We start from the raw sequence: 16,060 nt of genomic DNA on the forward strand, positions 1-16,060 counted from the left end.
TCACTAATTAATGACGTTCTATTAAAAGACTGGTTTACCAAGAGAGACGCTGGAGGACTTTCACCTGAAATGAGTTCATGAAGCCAGTCTTGTTATAAAAATGATAACAGGACCAGATCAGAGCCAGAATTACTCTTTTAGTACTTTTACTTTTGATACTTAAGTACATTTGAAGGCAAATACTTTTGTTAAGTGGAGGTTTAATGGGAGGACTTTAATGTTTACTGGAGTAATGTTTTACCTTAAGTATCTCCACTTTAACTCAAGTACAGCTGGGGTGGCGACTGGGAGACGGAGCAATGAGCTCCTTTCCCCTCTCGGGTCAGGTGCAAGCACTGCCCGGTAATTAGAAACAGCTGATCTGGTTGAGCTTTGGCAGCTTGGGCACCAGAGGGGAAAACAGAGAGTAAGACAGGACGAGCAGCAGCTACACAAGGAAAGGACTAATGAACCGAAAAGCTTGCATGTGAGAAATAGGATTGAAAGGTCTGGTTTAGAAGCCACTAAAAAATGTCAGGTTTTGGTTTTGTGTGATTTAGTTTGTGCTTTACGAGTAAAATTGAAAGAAAATGCTTGCTGCCTTCAACGTCCTTTCTCCTCCCATGGTAGCACATACATCAACATTAGCCTTGCAACTACAGTTATACACTAAAGAAGCAGTATTTCGCTGCTGTCTGAAGAAAACCTTGTATCTCCATTTTTGTCTTTTTTTTTTTAGTTTTTGATATAATTTGAAAATGCCTGTTGCCCTTTAAAAAAGTCTGGTTCCATTGACTTACATTAAAAGTAAAGTAGATTTTTTCCTTCTCCTGTAAAGTTACCATTTTGGAGATACAAAAGTTTTCTTCTGACAACAGCAATTTGTTGCCAAAAGGACAGCCCATAGCACCCTGGGCTGCACAGGATAGTGCAGGGGTGCCCAGCCCTGATCCTGGAGATCTACCACCCTGTAGAGTTCAGATCAACCATGGTCGATGCCTCGTAGACGCCCCCGATTACCTTAATTATTTGTATCAGCTATCAGTAGCGCTGTCGCCTCACAGCAAGAAGGGCCTAGGTTCAATTCCCCGGTCGGGCGATCAGGGTCCTTTCTGTGTGGTCTTTGCATGTTCTCCCTGTGTCTGAATGGGTTTCCTCCCACAGTCCAAAGATATGCAGTCAGGCCAACTGGACATGCTACATTGCCCCTAGGTGTGTGTGTGTGTGTGTGTGATTGTGTATGTCTGTCTGTCCACCCTGTACAGGGTGTAGGCTGCATTCCGCCCGATGACTGCTGGGATAGGCTCTTATTACAAACAAAGGGTTAAAAACAGCGACATAATTCATCAGAACACTCAGAAGAACCTGCCATCACTGGCCAGTGTGAGAGAAACCAGCTCTAACATCCCACATCCCAAAAATACTCTGCCTCAGCCTTCATATGAAAACAAAAGGGTTAATTGCATGGGCTAGACCTGGCCCTGGATCTTCATTTTAACAAATATAGATTCAAGATTTTGTGGTATCCATTTACATTACTGACATCCCCTTAGTCAACAGCTGACAAATGCTGACTTCTGTAGCTGCCAAATATTAAACAAGCTCTATTTCTGTTCAAGAATCCGTTTTTTGGTTAGTCTTTCCACATGGCTTTTACGGACAGCTTATCATCAGTCCACATGCTTAAATATTTATAAGAAGTGTAGAGGTGTGAGGGGTGGAGTGCCATAATCACTCCAACTGAGGAGCCACAGGTGCACCTCCATGGGGAACTGGGTCAGTCCTGTCAGCCGGTTCCAACATGTGTTTAAAAGACCCAGTGAAAGGCTGCCAATGCAGATAAAGCCAGACTAGTAAAACACAGAGTTCTCCTGCTACAGTTCTGTTACGTAAGTAAATTCTAGTCTAGGTTTTAGAACCTTTTGCAGAGCATAGCTTTGCATAACGATAGGGATGCAGTCAATGATAATCTGTACTGCTGATTAACTTAGTGTTTTATTCGACTAATCAACAAACTGACCAATATAACAATTATGCCTTCTGATTTCTTTCCCTTTGCAACACACGTCTTGTTTTGTCAGTTTGTTCACAGATCTACATACCTAGACGCCGTGTTGGGTCCAGCTAGCCAGGCCAACGGCACCGCCATTTTGGGGCGGTCAACATCGCTGCTACATCGCATTCAGTACCATTACTGAGCAGCAGTTTAAGAAAGATATTGTCCAAAATTATACTATTTCAGGAATATTGTGGGAATAGGATTATATAACGGAGGGAACGCAGTGATCCACGCTCATGTTGGTGTGCTGCGTATTGCTTGTGAGATGTTTATGTGTAGATATGGCCGTGTGATTGGTGAGGCAAAAAGAACCTGTTGATGTGATTGATTTCTTCTGGTTTAATATTGAGCTTATTTAATTTTATAGTCTATTTAGGGAATCTCATTATATAGAAGTTAGCTTCTTATTTGGCAGCTAAATGGTGCAGTTTTATGCACCAGAAAGTGACCGCTGCACCATTTAAAGTGGAACAGGAGAATTCAAACAAGAATCTGGCGAATAGGAAGCCAACTTTCGCTGCATCCGTCTTCCTGTGTTTTGGGAGTGTATTTTATGTTTATGTGCATTAAGATTAAAAGTGATTCACACATTGATGGATTTGCTGATGTGCGTGACTTTGCATTTCTATTCTTGCTAAACCCGGTTTTTAACGTCAGTTGCAGATCAAATATTTTCCTGCGGGTTCGGACGGCTAATTAGCACATTCAGTTATTAAAGTAATAAAAGCTACCGAGAGCAGTCTGCAGTCTCGATTAACCAATGTCTGATTATAACAAAACAAATTTAGTGGAAATCGGTTAAGTAATAAAGAAGTTGTGGCCGATTTAATCCTTTCAATACAAGTGAATTTGTTCACAAATTAATCTTGACCTCTCCAATATGGCGGACGTGCAGACGTATCGTCTCAGATACAGAACAACAGACAACGTGGCAATTAGGTATGTATAGCTATGAGTGTGAAAGAACTAAAAGAAGCCATCTCGCCCCCTAAGCTTACTGCAGTGTACTGCAATCTGTCAGAATGACCAAATGTGTCATATGAACCTTATTTTATTAAAGCTAACTAATGAAATAAGGAGTACTACTTTGTATGCTATAATATGTTAAAATATGGTGTCATTGCATTGCACAACCACAAAGAAGGTCCAGCTAGAGGGCCTGGATGCCCAAGTACTGCAGAGTTACACACGCTCACAGTGCTGGTATGAATGTCAGGAGATAACACCATCACTACACACATGAATGCTACATTCACTGTTTTAAGATGCTTGTAAAACATAGAGGATGCTTTGAAATAGAAGCCTCAGCTGTTCACCTTAATTTACTTGAGGTGCCCAGCACAACAGATGCAAAAAATATGCTGCAGCTTACTTGCAATTATATATTTTCACCAGAGAGGTCTCCAAAACGTACATACTGGTCTCTAAAATCGCCCATATTCTTGATGTTTGTGTTGATTTATTTTACAAATAAAACCATCCATGAGCATTTTCTAATGTTACTTTATCCTGATCCTAGAATTAAACAGGATGTCTTTAAGATTTTTGTGCAGGCCCCCTACTGGCCATTTCACAGGTGGAATGGAAGTCGGAAACTTTTAATTATTATAAATAAAAAATAAAACAACATTTTTTGCCATAACTCTTATCAGATTAATTAAGACACTGTTGGCTCTCTATAAGTAAAATGTGTTGAGCTGCAAGTGAGCAATGCGTGGAGAAAGGGGAGGGAGGAGAACCCCCTGCTGTGAAAACAATTCCCATCTCTCCACAGAGACAGCCCCTCAGAGATAAAACAGACAGCACTGCAGTTTTATTTATACCAAACAATCCTGTACGGCTGTCCACAAAAAATAACGCCTGTGGAACTGGCTACTGTGATGAGGGGTTAAACCTCATACATGTAGACGATCTCTGTTCTGACTGGCGGCCCTTTATTGTGTATTGTGCCTAATTTGAAAAGCAGTCTGGGCTGAAACAAGCCTTATAACTTCAACATGAGTGGAAGGGACTAATCATCTGTAGGCTGACATGTAAAGTCTATATATAAAGTCGTTGTTTTTTGTGACATCTCTAAATGGCAGTGAAGACAGAAGTGATAGCAAACAAGAGAAAATGAGAAGGAAGAAGAAAAAGGGAAGAAGTACTTACATTTGCTCCGGCTGGCATAGGATTCCCCAGATCACACACCACCACCTGGGATTCGTTTTCCACCCTGTGCTCGCAATTGAGAATCTGTAGGTCCTGAGGAAGACCGAGAGGGACATTTACAATTCTGTCATATAGTTCAATTAGTATACCAATTCTTAGACCTATTCATCATTCAGTATAAAAGCCGATCCAGAATCTATCATTTCAAAAGACATGAAGTTCTAGATCAGCATGAATTTGATTTGGATTTGTTGCTACGTTGTCAATGTTTACTTTTCCTCTAATGATATCATTTTAATAAAGTCCTATTTAGAAGGTAAAATCAAGAGAGTTAGGGTGAACAGAACTGTCACCATTAGCTGTTATATTGGGGTACCTCAGGGATCAATTTCAGGGCCACTTTTATTTAGTCTTTCCATAAATGATCTACCCATAGTTTTTAGGTACAAATGTATGCAAACAATACTGTAGTTTAAGTGTATGTAATGTCTAAAAAGACAACAGCACATGAGAAAACCTGTTTCCAAAAACATTGGCACTTGCAAAATGTAAACAGAAAGCAAGGATGTGGAAATCATTTAAACCACATAATCGAAAAAAATAGTACATATATATCACACAGACAACATATCAAATGTTCAAACTAAGAAATTTTATTTATTTTTCTTTAATATATTTGCCAATTTTAAAATTTGATGCCTATAACAACTATAACATCAAAAAAGCTGGGACAGATGTTTACCGCTGTATTGCATCACCTCCTTTCTTTAACAATAGACTGTAAGCGTTTGGGAATTGAGGAGACTGACTGCTGTAGTTTTTAAAAGTGAAACGTTGTCCTATTTTCGTTGATTATAAGATTTCAGCTGCTCAGCAGTTCAGGGTCTCCTTGGTCATACTGTTCATTTCATAATGTGCCACATGTTTTCAGTGGGTGACTGATCTGAACTGTAGACACGCTAGTTTAGCACCCAAAATCTTTTACTATAAAGCCATGCTGCTGTAATATATACACAACATGGTTTGGCATTGTCTTGCTGAAATACTCAAGACTTTCCATAAAAAATGTCTGTATGGCAACATATGCTGCTTAAAATCTTGTGTATCATTTAGCATTAATGGTGCCTTTTCAGATGCGCAAGTCACCCATGCCATAGGCACTAATGCACCTATACCATAATGAATACTGGCTTTAGAACTGTGTGCTGATAACAAGCAGTGTTCTTTAGCCTGGAGGACACAGTGTCCATGATTCAAGAATTTCATACTTTGATTTGCTGGACCACAGGACACTTTCCAACTTCACCTCAGTGCTTCTTAAATGAGCTCTGGCCCAGAGAAGGTGGCAGCGTTTCTTCTTTGCATGGTTTTACATGCATTTGTGGATTTAGCGGCAAACTGATGTAACAGCCATCCATTACTGGTTCTTCTGCCCTGTCCCTTGCATACACAGATTTCTCCAGATTCTCTGACACTTATAATGATCCTCTGTAGATGATGGAGCTCCAAAATTCTTTGCTATTTTATGTTGAGAAATGTTGTACTTCAATTGTTGCATTATTTGTCTGTGGTGTTTACTGGTACAATTACAGAAATGTTCAGTAATGTGTTCTGTCCCTGTAAATTTAAATCGAATAATCAAAACTTATCTACACAGTCATCAAAACAAACAGCTCTATTTAAAGCTAGAGATAAGGGATGTTGTGGCATAAGGCAAAGGAATGTGGTAGTAGAGAGAGAGAGAGAGAGAGAGAGAAATGATGAATTGATGAATGGTAATAACACCATACATCACTGAGGCCCCCTGTCCTGTCATCTCTTTCCCACTCTCCCCGTCATCCCTCTCTCTCTTCCTCTACATCTCTCTCCATACATCTCCACGCTGGCAACTGTTTCCTCTCGACCCAAACACATGAGTGGGCCGGTTCCCAGGGGACGGTGGTTGATGGAGCCACGTTAATCACATTAGGAGCCACTCTACAAAACGTGCTGCAATTACTAAAGCCCACGTCTGCTAAACCAATAACAGCGCGAAAGAGACAGAGCGAGATTGTAATCTTAACGGTCAGTCCGGAGTGCTGGCTGTTTCACATGCATGTTAGACAAAAAAATCCCTGAAAATAAGGGCCTAGAAGTACATCAGTGTGCCTTGACGTGCAGTACGCTGTGGGTTAATGAGGAACTTTGGCAGTAATTAGATCAACATTCGCCACATTCCAGCTTTATTACTGCATCAAAGGCCCAGCGGCAGCTCGGCATGTGTTCCAGCAGAGGAGGATGACAGGCTGTAAAATGTAGTGCATTTGGAGAGCTGCAACAAGCTTGATGGTTCATCAGTTCTGACCTCTGCTCACAAACATCATACTCTTAAAGTGTAGTTTGATGGGGAAAAAACATATATATTTTGCAGTTTGTCATTATGAAATATAATTGATAAGCCAAAACTACAGACAAAAACCAGACTTCAATGTGACTGCTTATGGGTCATTCTACAGAACCATTCATCTATCTTTAAGAGTCACTGGTGTTACCGATCTTCATTGGCGTTCCACATAAGAAAGTGACATTTTTGATGAAAAACCACAAACACCCATCTCAGTCATGGAATATCCACTAAAATATGTAATTTAATCCATTTATACTCTATTTTTTCACAATTATCTAAGAATAAGTGACTTCAGCTAAAAGCTTCATATGAAATCATGAGCTAAACAAGAAAATTTCTGATAACTGAAAAGACACAGTGGACTCATCATGTGCTTTTCTTCATAGATCTTCAGAAAACAAAAGGAAAAAAAAGGAAGTCGAGTGATGTCATGAGTGCGGTTTTTATATCAAAATAAGAGTTTTTTGTTATGCATTAACACCACTGACTCCTGGGGTACCTTCATTATATATTTTATAACATGTACTTGCCATTTGCTTTCTTTATGTCATTTAAATCATACATTTCATAGTCATGTATAGATTATTGCAGTTAAAACTGCACGTGACTGTGAGGACAAGCACTTCTGTGGTGCTTGGAATTCTATATAATTGATTTAAAAAACAATATTACTAACTTGAGGCTCAAGAAAGTGTAATTGTTAAAATAAGTGTTTAATTTTGTTTTAAAAAATTGCTTTATTTTAAAAATAATTGAATTGTAATCCTAACATGTTTTCAAGTGTAATATATCTGTAAACACTATGGACACAAAAATGGATGTTTCTGTAAAATGACTCATACTGTTTTTAGCTACACATAGAAATAGAAACACATAGAACACATAGAAATCACATAAAATAGTCTGTTTTAGATCACTGAACAACACTGGTGAGGCAAGTGTGTGATGCCTCTTTCAAAAAAGCAATTTTGAAAACCGCTCTGGATTAGAGCATCTGCTAAACGCCCTGAATGTAGACATAGAGTTTGTAAACTGATATGATGTAAGCCTCCTTTGCTTAATAGCGACATTAGCCTCATGACTCCAGTCTAAATCTAAGGAAGCAAAATTTTAGGCTGCAAACTTTTCTTGGCCTTTTGACAACATTTGGGGATAATTGTAGATTTTTCACCAATTTCTTTCTATCTATTGTGTCTACAGTTCATGAAGTGCTTGGAAATGAGTAACAAAGACCCACAAGTGAACTTCTAACGGGGCTCCTCAGACAGGGAAAAATCAAAACAACTGAAATGAAATTTCAGTGAAGCTTAATCAAATTGGTCAAATCGAAAGTCAGAACAGAGCTTATTTAAACAGAACATCAACAAGCAACAGACTTTAAGGCAGGTGGGGCATTCCAGTCCAGATTCCTGCACAGTTTGGTGACTTTCCTGCTCAAACACATCTGATTCAACTCAGCAGTTATTATCAGCATTAGCACATGTGTTTGTGCTCAGAAAACACCAAACTTGGCCTTCAATTCCCCACCCCTGATTTAACCAATGACCCTCAATTTTCCAGAATTAACACAGAATCAAACACACAAATGCATACAGTCCTAATTGAGAACGAAAGATGCAATAATGTTTGAAGGCCTTTACACACTGAGTGTGATTTTCTTGTGTGATTTCTTCAAATGATAATAATGATGATAATAAATTCATCTGAACATGTGAATTATTGATTTTTTTTGGGTGGCAAAAAAATGTTACATTAATTTATTCACCATGTGTTTGATTTTTGGAAACTTTCACCGATGACTTGAACTCACTGACCAATCACGGTTCTCTCTGTTGTTGGCATGGCGACAACGAAGATGTGGATCGACTGTGTTTCAGCAACTGGAAACCTTTGCTCTTTCATAAACGTCAAGAGCATTAGGATCTCCAAAAGCAACTCAAATGGGGCTCAAACTTGACTTGAGTTTTATGTGGAAACACTGAAAGTTTAAGCTTCTGCATGAAGCAATAAACCTCTGTAATTTACTCACTTTCTCAAAATGGCGATGCCACCTTTTTCTCGTTGTGTGAGGTGTTAGAATCAGTACTGAAATGGGTGGCGTTATATAAGCATAATGCAGATGCAAATATCAGGAGTAGAAAAGAATTTGCCAAGAAAAAGGAAGAATTGTAGGATTGAGTGAAAGGTGCATTATGGGAAAATGCAGTCCAACCATAACACGCTTGCAATTGCGTAAAGGAGAAATGCAATATGGGTAACAAAGTTCACCTCTCTTCGGCGCTCCACACCATTGTAGTCCGCCTCTGGAGGGAGTCGCACTTGTAACTCTGCCTCATATGCTCCCTCACCATGATTGGCTGCATTCAGGGTGAGCAGAAGTGGGTTGTCATCGCCGATGGTGAGCTCAGTGTGGTCCCTATGTGTGACAAGCAGGAATAAAAACACGATTTAAGTCTGTTTGTTTCATATAAAAAAAATTATCTGCTTTTCACTGAACGTTTAAATATTTTGATTGGGTGAAACACTAAAAGCTTTAGCAGGCCCCAAATGGGTCAGACATAAACACCGCAACAGTCGGGATGTTCTTGAATCTTGGATGGCCAAAACCTTTAAAGTATGCTTTCTGTGTACGTCCAGCTAAAACAAGGCCATGTCCATACAATTTAATATATACAATTAGGATATAAACAAGTGCCAACGCACATGCAAACACGGCCCGATGCTTCACGCAAATCACACACACACACACAACAGTGGACTCACATTTTAGCAGAGAGCTTTAGATCTGGGATGCACATGTTGTCGTCTCCGCAGTCCAACAGGATGTTTGCCTGAGGGAGAGAAAATGATAAAGAACAAATAATAAAGACTTTATTCTGCTGTTCTCATTTCTGTCTCCTTTTCCATATGGACGTAGTTCATCTGTATTTAGCTCAGCATTTGGTGACCACTTCTGTTAGAACGCAATCGCTCACACACACCTGTTCTTGATGGAATGTTGTGCTGTAGTGATCCAGAATGGGCTGTAGCTGCAGGCCGGGAAGTGGGGCCGTCTGATCCAGGCTGTAGTTTAGAGCCACACTGATAGGACTCAGCTTATCTCTAAACTCCGCTTCGTCCTACAGACAAAGTAGAGTTAAAGAGAAAGAAAGAAAACGAAACGAAATAATTCTCAGTAAGGATCTTGCAGTCCCTTAAGTTCTAGGCCAGGGGTCTGCAACCCAACACACACACACACACACATTCACCCTTGACACTCTGGATGTGTGTCTCAGCACTGCAGTGATCTTATTTCTGCTATTCCAGTCTGGTTTGGCTGAATGACTATGTTCCCAGAGTACCTATAACTAGATGAGGATGCGCCCCCCCTCCGGTCCCCCACTTTAAGTCATTAACATGTCCCCCTCAGAAAAGACTGAGCAGGACAGTCTGCAGTCATAGAGCTTTAATTTTCCCATCAAGAGCACAAGCTGCTCGGTTTGGCCCATAAAATGCTTTCTCATGGTTTTGGTCGTGGAAGTGATAGAATAAAAAGCTTTGTTTAAAAATCTGGCTTTGTGTCTACGACCTCCGCACAACGGCCATCAAAACACACTGTCTAGGCTTCTGTGGGTATATTTATGACACCCTAAAACCATTTAACAGATTCAGCTGGAATTCTGTGTGATGGTAGTTACGCGTTTTGTGGGCTCTAATAGTTCAGAGAAAAACTGAAATTATTCCCTGACTGATTACGTTTGAGGAAAACTGTATGAATGAGATTTTAGTTTGAGCTCGTCCTCTGAAGTGTTGCGGTGTTGGCTTGTGGGAACAGCTGTGTAGTGCGGGCTATAGCTGACCCTCAGATAGATGGTGTGGTTGAGGCAGCGGCGACGGTCCTGTTGGCCCAGGAGCAGTTGGAGGGTTCGGTGGTGTTGGTGGGAGTCGAGGAACAAAACCCGCTTCACAGCCCCCCGCTGCTTCAGCCAATCCAACTGCAGCTCCATACTCACAGCTGAGAGACAGAAGAGGAGGATTAATAAAGAAAGAAAGAAAGAGAGCACGTCTTCTATGGTGTCCCATTTTCCACACACACTCACATACACACACACAAACACACACACACACACACACAGTTCTGAGTCCAGCACTATGTTCCACTGAAGCAGTGAAACAGTGAAAAAGTGAAGCTGAGAAAGAGTGAAGCAGTGAAGAAGTAAAGCAGAGAAAGAGTAAAACAGTAAAGCAGAGAGGGAGTAAAGCAGAGGAAGAGTGAAGCAGTGAAGTGGTGAAACAGTGAAGTGATGAATCAGTGAAGCAATGAAGCAGTGAAGCAGAGAAAGAGTGAAGCAGTGAAGCAGTAAAGCTGTGAAACTGAAGCAGAGAAAGAGTGAAGCAGTGAAACAGTGAAGTGATGAAACAGTGAAGGAGTGAAGCTGTGAAACAGTGAAGCAGAGAAACAGTGAAGCAGTGAAGCAGTAAAGCTGTGAAACAGTGAAGCAGTAAAGCTGTGAAACAGTGAAGCAGTAAAGCTGTGAAACAGTGAAGCAGTGAAGCAGTAAAGCTGTGAAACAGTGAAGCAGTAAAGCAGTGAAACAGTGAAGCAGTGAAGCAGTGAAGCAGTGAAACAGTGAAACAGTGAAGCAGTAAAGCAGTGAAGCAGTGAAACAGTGAAGCAGTGAAACAGTGAAGCAGTGAAGCAGTGAAGCAGTGAAACAGTGAAGCAGTGAAACAGTGAAGCAGTGAAACAGTGAAGCAGTGAAACAGTGAAGCAGTAAAGCAGTGAAGCAGTGAAACAGTGAAGCAGTGAAGCAGTGAAACAGTGAAGCAGTGAAACAGTGAAGCAGTGAAGCAGTGAAACAGTGAAGCAGTGAAACAGTGAAGCAGTAAAGCAGTGAAGCAGTGAAACAGTGAAGCAGTGAAACCATGAAGCAGTGAAACAGTGAAGCAGTGAAACAGTGAAACAGTGAAGCAGTAAAGCAGTGAAGCAGTGAAACAGTGAAGCAGTGAAACCATGAAGCAGTGAAACAGTGAATCAGTGAATCAGTGAAACAGTGAAGCAGTGAAACAGTGAAGCAGTAAAGCAGTGAAGCAGTGAAGCAGTGAAACAGTGAAGCAGTGAAGCAGTGAAGCAGTGAAACAGTGAAGCAGTGAAGCAGTGAAACAGTGAAGCAGTGAAGCAGTAAAGCTGTGAAACAGTGAAGCAGTGAAGCAGTGAAGCAGTGAAGCAGTGAAGCAGTGAAACAGTGAAGCAGTGAAGCAGTGAAGCAGTGAAACAGTGAAGCAGTGAAGCAGTGAAGCAGTGAAGCAGTGAAGCAGTGAAACAGTGAAGCAGTGAAACAGTGAAGCAGTGAAGCAGTGAAGCAGTGAAGCAGTGAAGCAGTGAAACAGTGAAGCAGTGAAGCAGTGAAGCAGTGAAACAGTGAAGCAGTAAAGCAGTGAAGCAGTGAAACAGTGAAGCAGTGAAACCATGAAGCAGTGAAACAGTGAATCAGTGAATCAGTGAAACAGTGAAGCAGTGAAACAGTGAAGCAGTAAAGCAGTGAAGCAGTGAAGCAGTGAAACAGTGAAGCAGTGAAGCAGTGAAGCAGTGAAACAGTGAAGCAGTGAAGCAGTGAAACAGTGAAGCAGTGAAGCAGTGAAGCAGTGAAACAGTGAAGCAGTGAAGCAGTGAAGCAGTGAAACAGTGAAGCAGTGAAACAGTGAAGCAGTGAAGCAGTAAAGCTGTGAAACAGTGAAGCAGTGAAGCAGTGAAGCAGTGAAGCAGTGAAGCAGTGAAACAGTGAAACAGTGAAGCAGTGAAGCAGTGAAACAGTGAAGCAGTGAAGCAGTGAAGCAGTGAAGCAGTGAAACAGTGAAGCAGTGAAACAGTGAAGCAGTGAAGCAGTGAAGCAGTGAAGCAGTGAAACAGTGAAGCAGTGAAGCAGTGAAGCAGTGAAACAGTGAAGCAGTGAAGCAGTGAAGCAGTGAAACAGTACCCACACTTTAACTGAAGAAAAACAGAGCTAATATACTCACCAACTCTATCTGGGATCCCGATGCCAGAAACTTTAGCACAAACATCTACCCTCAGACTGAAGGAGGGAGGGAGAGAGGGAGGGAGAGGGAGAGAGGGAGGGAGAGAGACTTCACTTAAATCATTTTACTCAAAGCACTCAGTGATGGCATTTTACATGTTCATAATGTCTTATAATTGCTAATAAGTATTATAGTTGCCTGCAGGCCTTCCATTTAAAAAGACATAAAGAATAGGGTAGATAGACACAAGTTACTACATGTTTATGAGTCACGAAAGAATTCATAATAGCTCATTATTAGAACCTTAAGAAGCTTCATTAGAGTTTACAAATATGCTTATAAAGCATTGTTACAAAGTTTAACATTTAAATAAATCTGAGCTTTTGTGAAAAGTGCTACCAAACACACCTCAAACAGCCAATATCTCTCCACAAGGTTTATGCTGGCCACAACTACTTTGGAGATGATCCAATCACAATCGCATTTCTGCTTTAGCCATTGTTCTTGACTCCTGGATGTACATGTTTTTTGCTAGTTTTTCAGTTTCAGACTAAAGCTTCAATGAACCCAATGGACTAGGCGGATTGCTAGTATTAATCGCACAACTCTGTCTGACCTCAAATCAGCCGCCCACCGCACTCTCCATTCTCTCTCCCTCTCCAATTGTCTCCTAATGAAGGCCTGTAATCTGAGCTGCCCACACAATGGCATGAAATTTGCACTTCCTGTGCTGTGGACATGTTCATACTGACTAAAGTCAGGACTCTTTCTGGAATTTGGAAGGCAGTGCTCTCAGACCTCACTTTGAATACACAGCCTAAAGGACTGCAGTGGTCAGTTAAAAGCTATTTCAAACCACTGGTATGATACTCATGGACAGCCAAGATGAATATTTATAAAAATTTCATGTAATGTCAAAAACCCTTATCATTCCCTTTACTGCACCGGCTTTGTTCTTCCACTGACTGGCCACTTTATTAGAAACACCCTCCTTTTACCTCCATTCACTGGCCACTTTATTAGAAACACCTACCTTGTACTTCAACTCACTGTCCATTTGATTAGAAACACCCACCTTGTACCTCCACTCGTTGGCCACTTTATTAGAAACACCTGCCTTGTACTTCCACTCACTGGCCACTTTATTAGAAACACCCACCTTGTACCTCCACTGATTGGCCACTTCATTACAAACATTCACCTTGAACTTCCACTAACTGTCCACTTATTAGAAACACCTCCACTTACTGGCCACTTCATTAGAAACACCAACTTGTACCACCACTGATTGGCCACTTTATAAGAAACACCCTCCTTGTATCTTCTTTCACTGCATTCACTGTCCACTTTATTAGAAACGCCTACTTTGAACTTCCACTCTCTGTCCACTTTATTAGAAACACCCACTTTGTTCCTCCACTCAGTTGTCACTGAATTAGCAACATCTACCTCGTATTTCCATTCACTGTCCACTTTATTAGAAACAGCCATCTTTTCTCTTGCCCTTTTCCATTTAAGTGATATTGAATCTGTACTTGATTATTTTCTAGTAGTATCTTAGGCCAGGAAATATATTTTGCTTTCATTTTCAACTAGTCCTCATGTTTTCTGTTTTTTCCATTAGAGCAACTGACACGCTCAAAATGTGCATCAACAGAATCATCAAAAGGCTAAATCTTTTAACGAAGTGGCCAGTGACTGCAGCTGTACATGTGAAATCTGAGTTTTCATTTCCGTACAGTTTCTGGGCAGCATATCAACAAACACTTCGAAGAAGATTTTGAAAGAGCAGTTTGTTTTTACATTGTGTAAGAACGTTCTGCAGCCTGTACCTCTGTGATATTGTGTCCCATTGACTCTCTTATACACGCACACGTACTTATCACAGCCAATACCGGTACACCACAGGAAGCCTCCATGAAATCTACATGAGCTGCGTAATTAACTTAGTGGAATGTAAAATTGCCTTCACTGTGAAATTAAAGTTATTTAATATAACAGCGTTTCATTTCCAAGTGACTGACCTGTCACGAACAACACACTCACACCCTCAGAAAAACACATTAACATAATTAAAACTTGGTTTCCTTCAAATTCTCTCACACCTCAGCAGCTGCACCTCAGCATCTGTGTTTCCGGAGTGTGAAAGGTGTGTGAAACCTCTTTTTAAAATGCCCAAATGACCACACAGCTCTGAATGTGTGTAATCGATAATACCCGAAAGGCCCACATGTGTACACTAACATCACTTTTACTGAGTGTCTAGGGTTGAGTTACCCATAAACACCTGGGATTGTACTTCATACATAAATATTTAATACCCACAAGGCCTTGTCCTGATTGCCATGGAGACCAAGGCTATGACCTGTTCACTATATAGCAGTTTCAACTCATTAAACCTGAGTAAACCTAAAGCTGCTGGCTGTATATTTTGGTTGGTGGACTATTCTCAGTCCAGCAGTGACACTGAGGTGTTTAAAAACTCCAGCAGCACTGCTGTGTCTGATCCACTCAGACCAGCACAACACACGCTAACACACCACCACCATGTCAGTGTTACTGCAGTGCTGAGAATGACCCACCACACAAATAATAGCTATGTAGTTGTCCTGTGGGGGTCCTGACCACTGAAGAACAGGGTAAAAGGGGATAACAAAGCATGCAGGGAAACCAATGGACTAGTTTTTTAATTGTAGAGCTACAAGGTGCACCTATATAGCCCATTTCTTACTATTGAGAAAAGTCCAAGGCCAAATCTAGCAAAATGTGTTTTGCCAAAACCATGGCGACCTTGCCGTGACCCCTACAGTGGTCTCACACATTTAGTGCACACGTATGACCAAACACATGTTCTCTGTGCACCATAATTGTGTGTGTGTGTGTGTGTCCAACACGTGTGGTTTTAAGGCAGGAAGTAGCCCTACCGAATAACTTAATGATGCTGCTCTGTCAGCCTCATTAGTAACGCTCTCTCATGACAAGCCTAATTATCAAAGACAACACACACATATACAGACATAGACACAAATACACACACACACACACACACAGGGGCCCAGGGGATGACCCGTGACCTTTGCTCTGACCCCAGAACAAATCTTCCCCACTTGCAGCCCATCTGCCAGCAACAATTACTGCACAGTACTCAGGCTATTAGTGGCATTCTGTCTGTATTTGTGCATCATTAATGTCCATCACTTCAGACAGTATAGCAGAAGCAGCAGGTACAAACTACAGCAGGATAAAATGCAGCATGGCCTTATTATGTAGTTCAGGGCTCAGCAACATGCGGCTCTGGCTTAGATTTTTGGGTAAAAAAAAAAAAATTATATATATATATATATATATAAAAATACAATTTAACAATAAATGCTCTTAAACGCTGGAGTTAATGTAGAACTGCTAATTCACCATTTAACCCTGAAGGTTGGTGCGCAGACAGACAGACAGACACAAACACACACACACACACGCGCCCACAGACACAC

The 16,060-nt window shown here is 40.9% G+C and overlaps 1 protein-coding gene across 1 annotated transcript in view; it reads right to left on the bottom strand.

Moving 5' to 3' along the window:
- The window catches only part of itga8 (integrin, alpha 8), a 176,941-nt gene that overhangs the window by 66,174 nt on the left and 94,707 nt on the right, over positions 1 to 16,060 (bottom strand). Inside the window, exons 16-21 of the mRNA XM_017684423.2 lie at positions 12,573 to 12,628; positions 10,415 to 10,569; positions 9,557 to 9,694; positions 9,339 to 9,406; positions 8,844 to 8,991; positions 4,190 to 4,282 (exon numbers count right to left, since the gene is read on the bottom strand). Of these exons, the coding sequence (XP_017539912.1) occupies positions 4,190 to 4,282; positions 8,844 to 8,991; positions 9,339 to 9,406; positions 9,557 to 9,694; positions 10,415 to 10,569; positions 12,573 to 12,628 (658 nt within the window). The remainder of the gene's footprint in view (positions 1 to 4,189; positions 4,283 to 8,843; positions 8,992 to 9,338; positions 9,407 to 9,556; positions 9,695 to 10,414; positions 10,570 to 12,572; positions 12,629 to 16,060) is intronic.

The sequence above is a fragment of the Pygocentrus nattereri genome, chromosome 24 (genome assembly GCF_015220715.1).
Source record: "Pygocentrus nattereri isolate fPygNat1 chromosome 24, fPygNat1.pri, whole genome shotgun sequence".
Taxonomy (NCBI): Eukaryota; Metazoa; Chordata; class Actinopteri; order Characiformes; family Serrasalmidae; genus Pygocentrus; species Pygocentrus nattereri.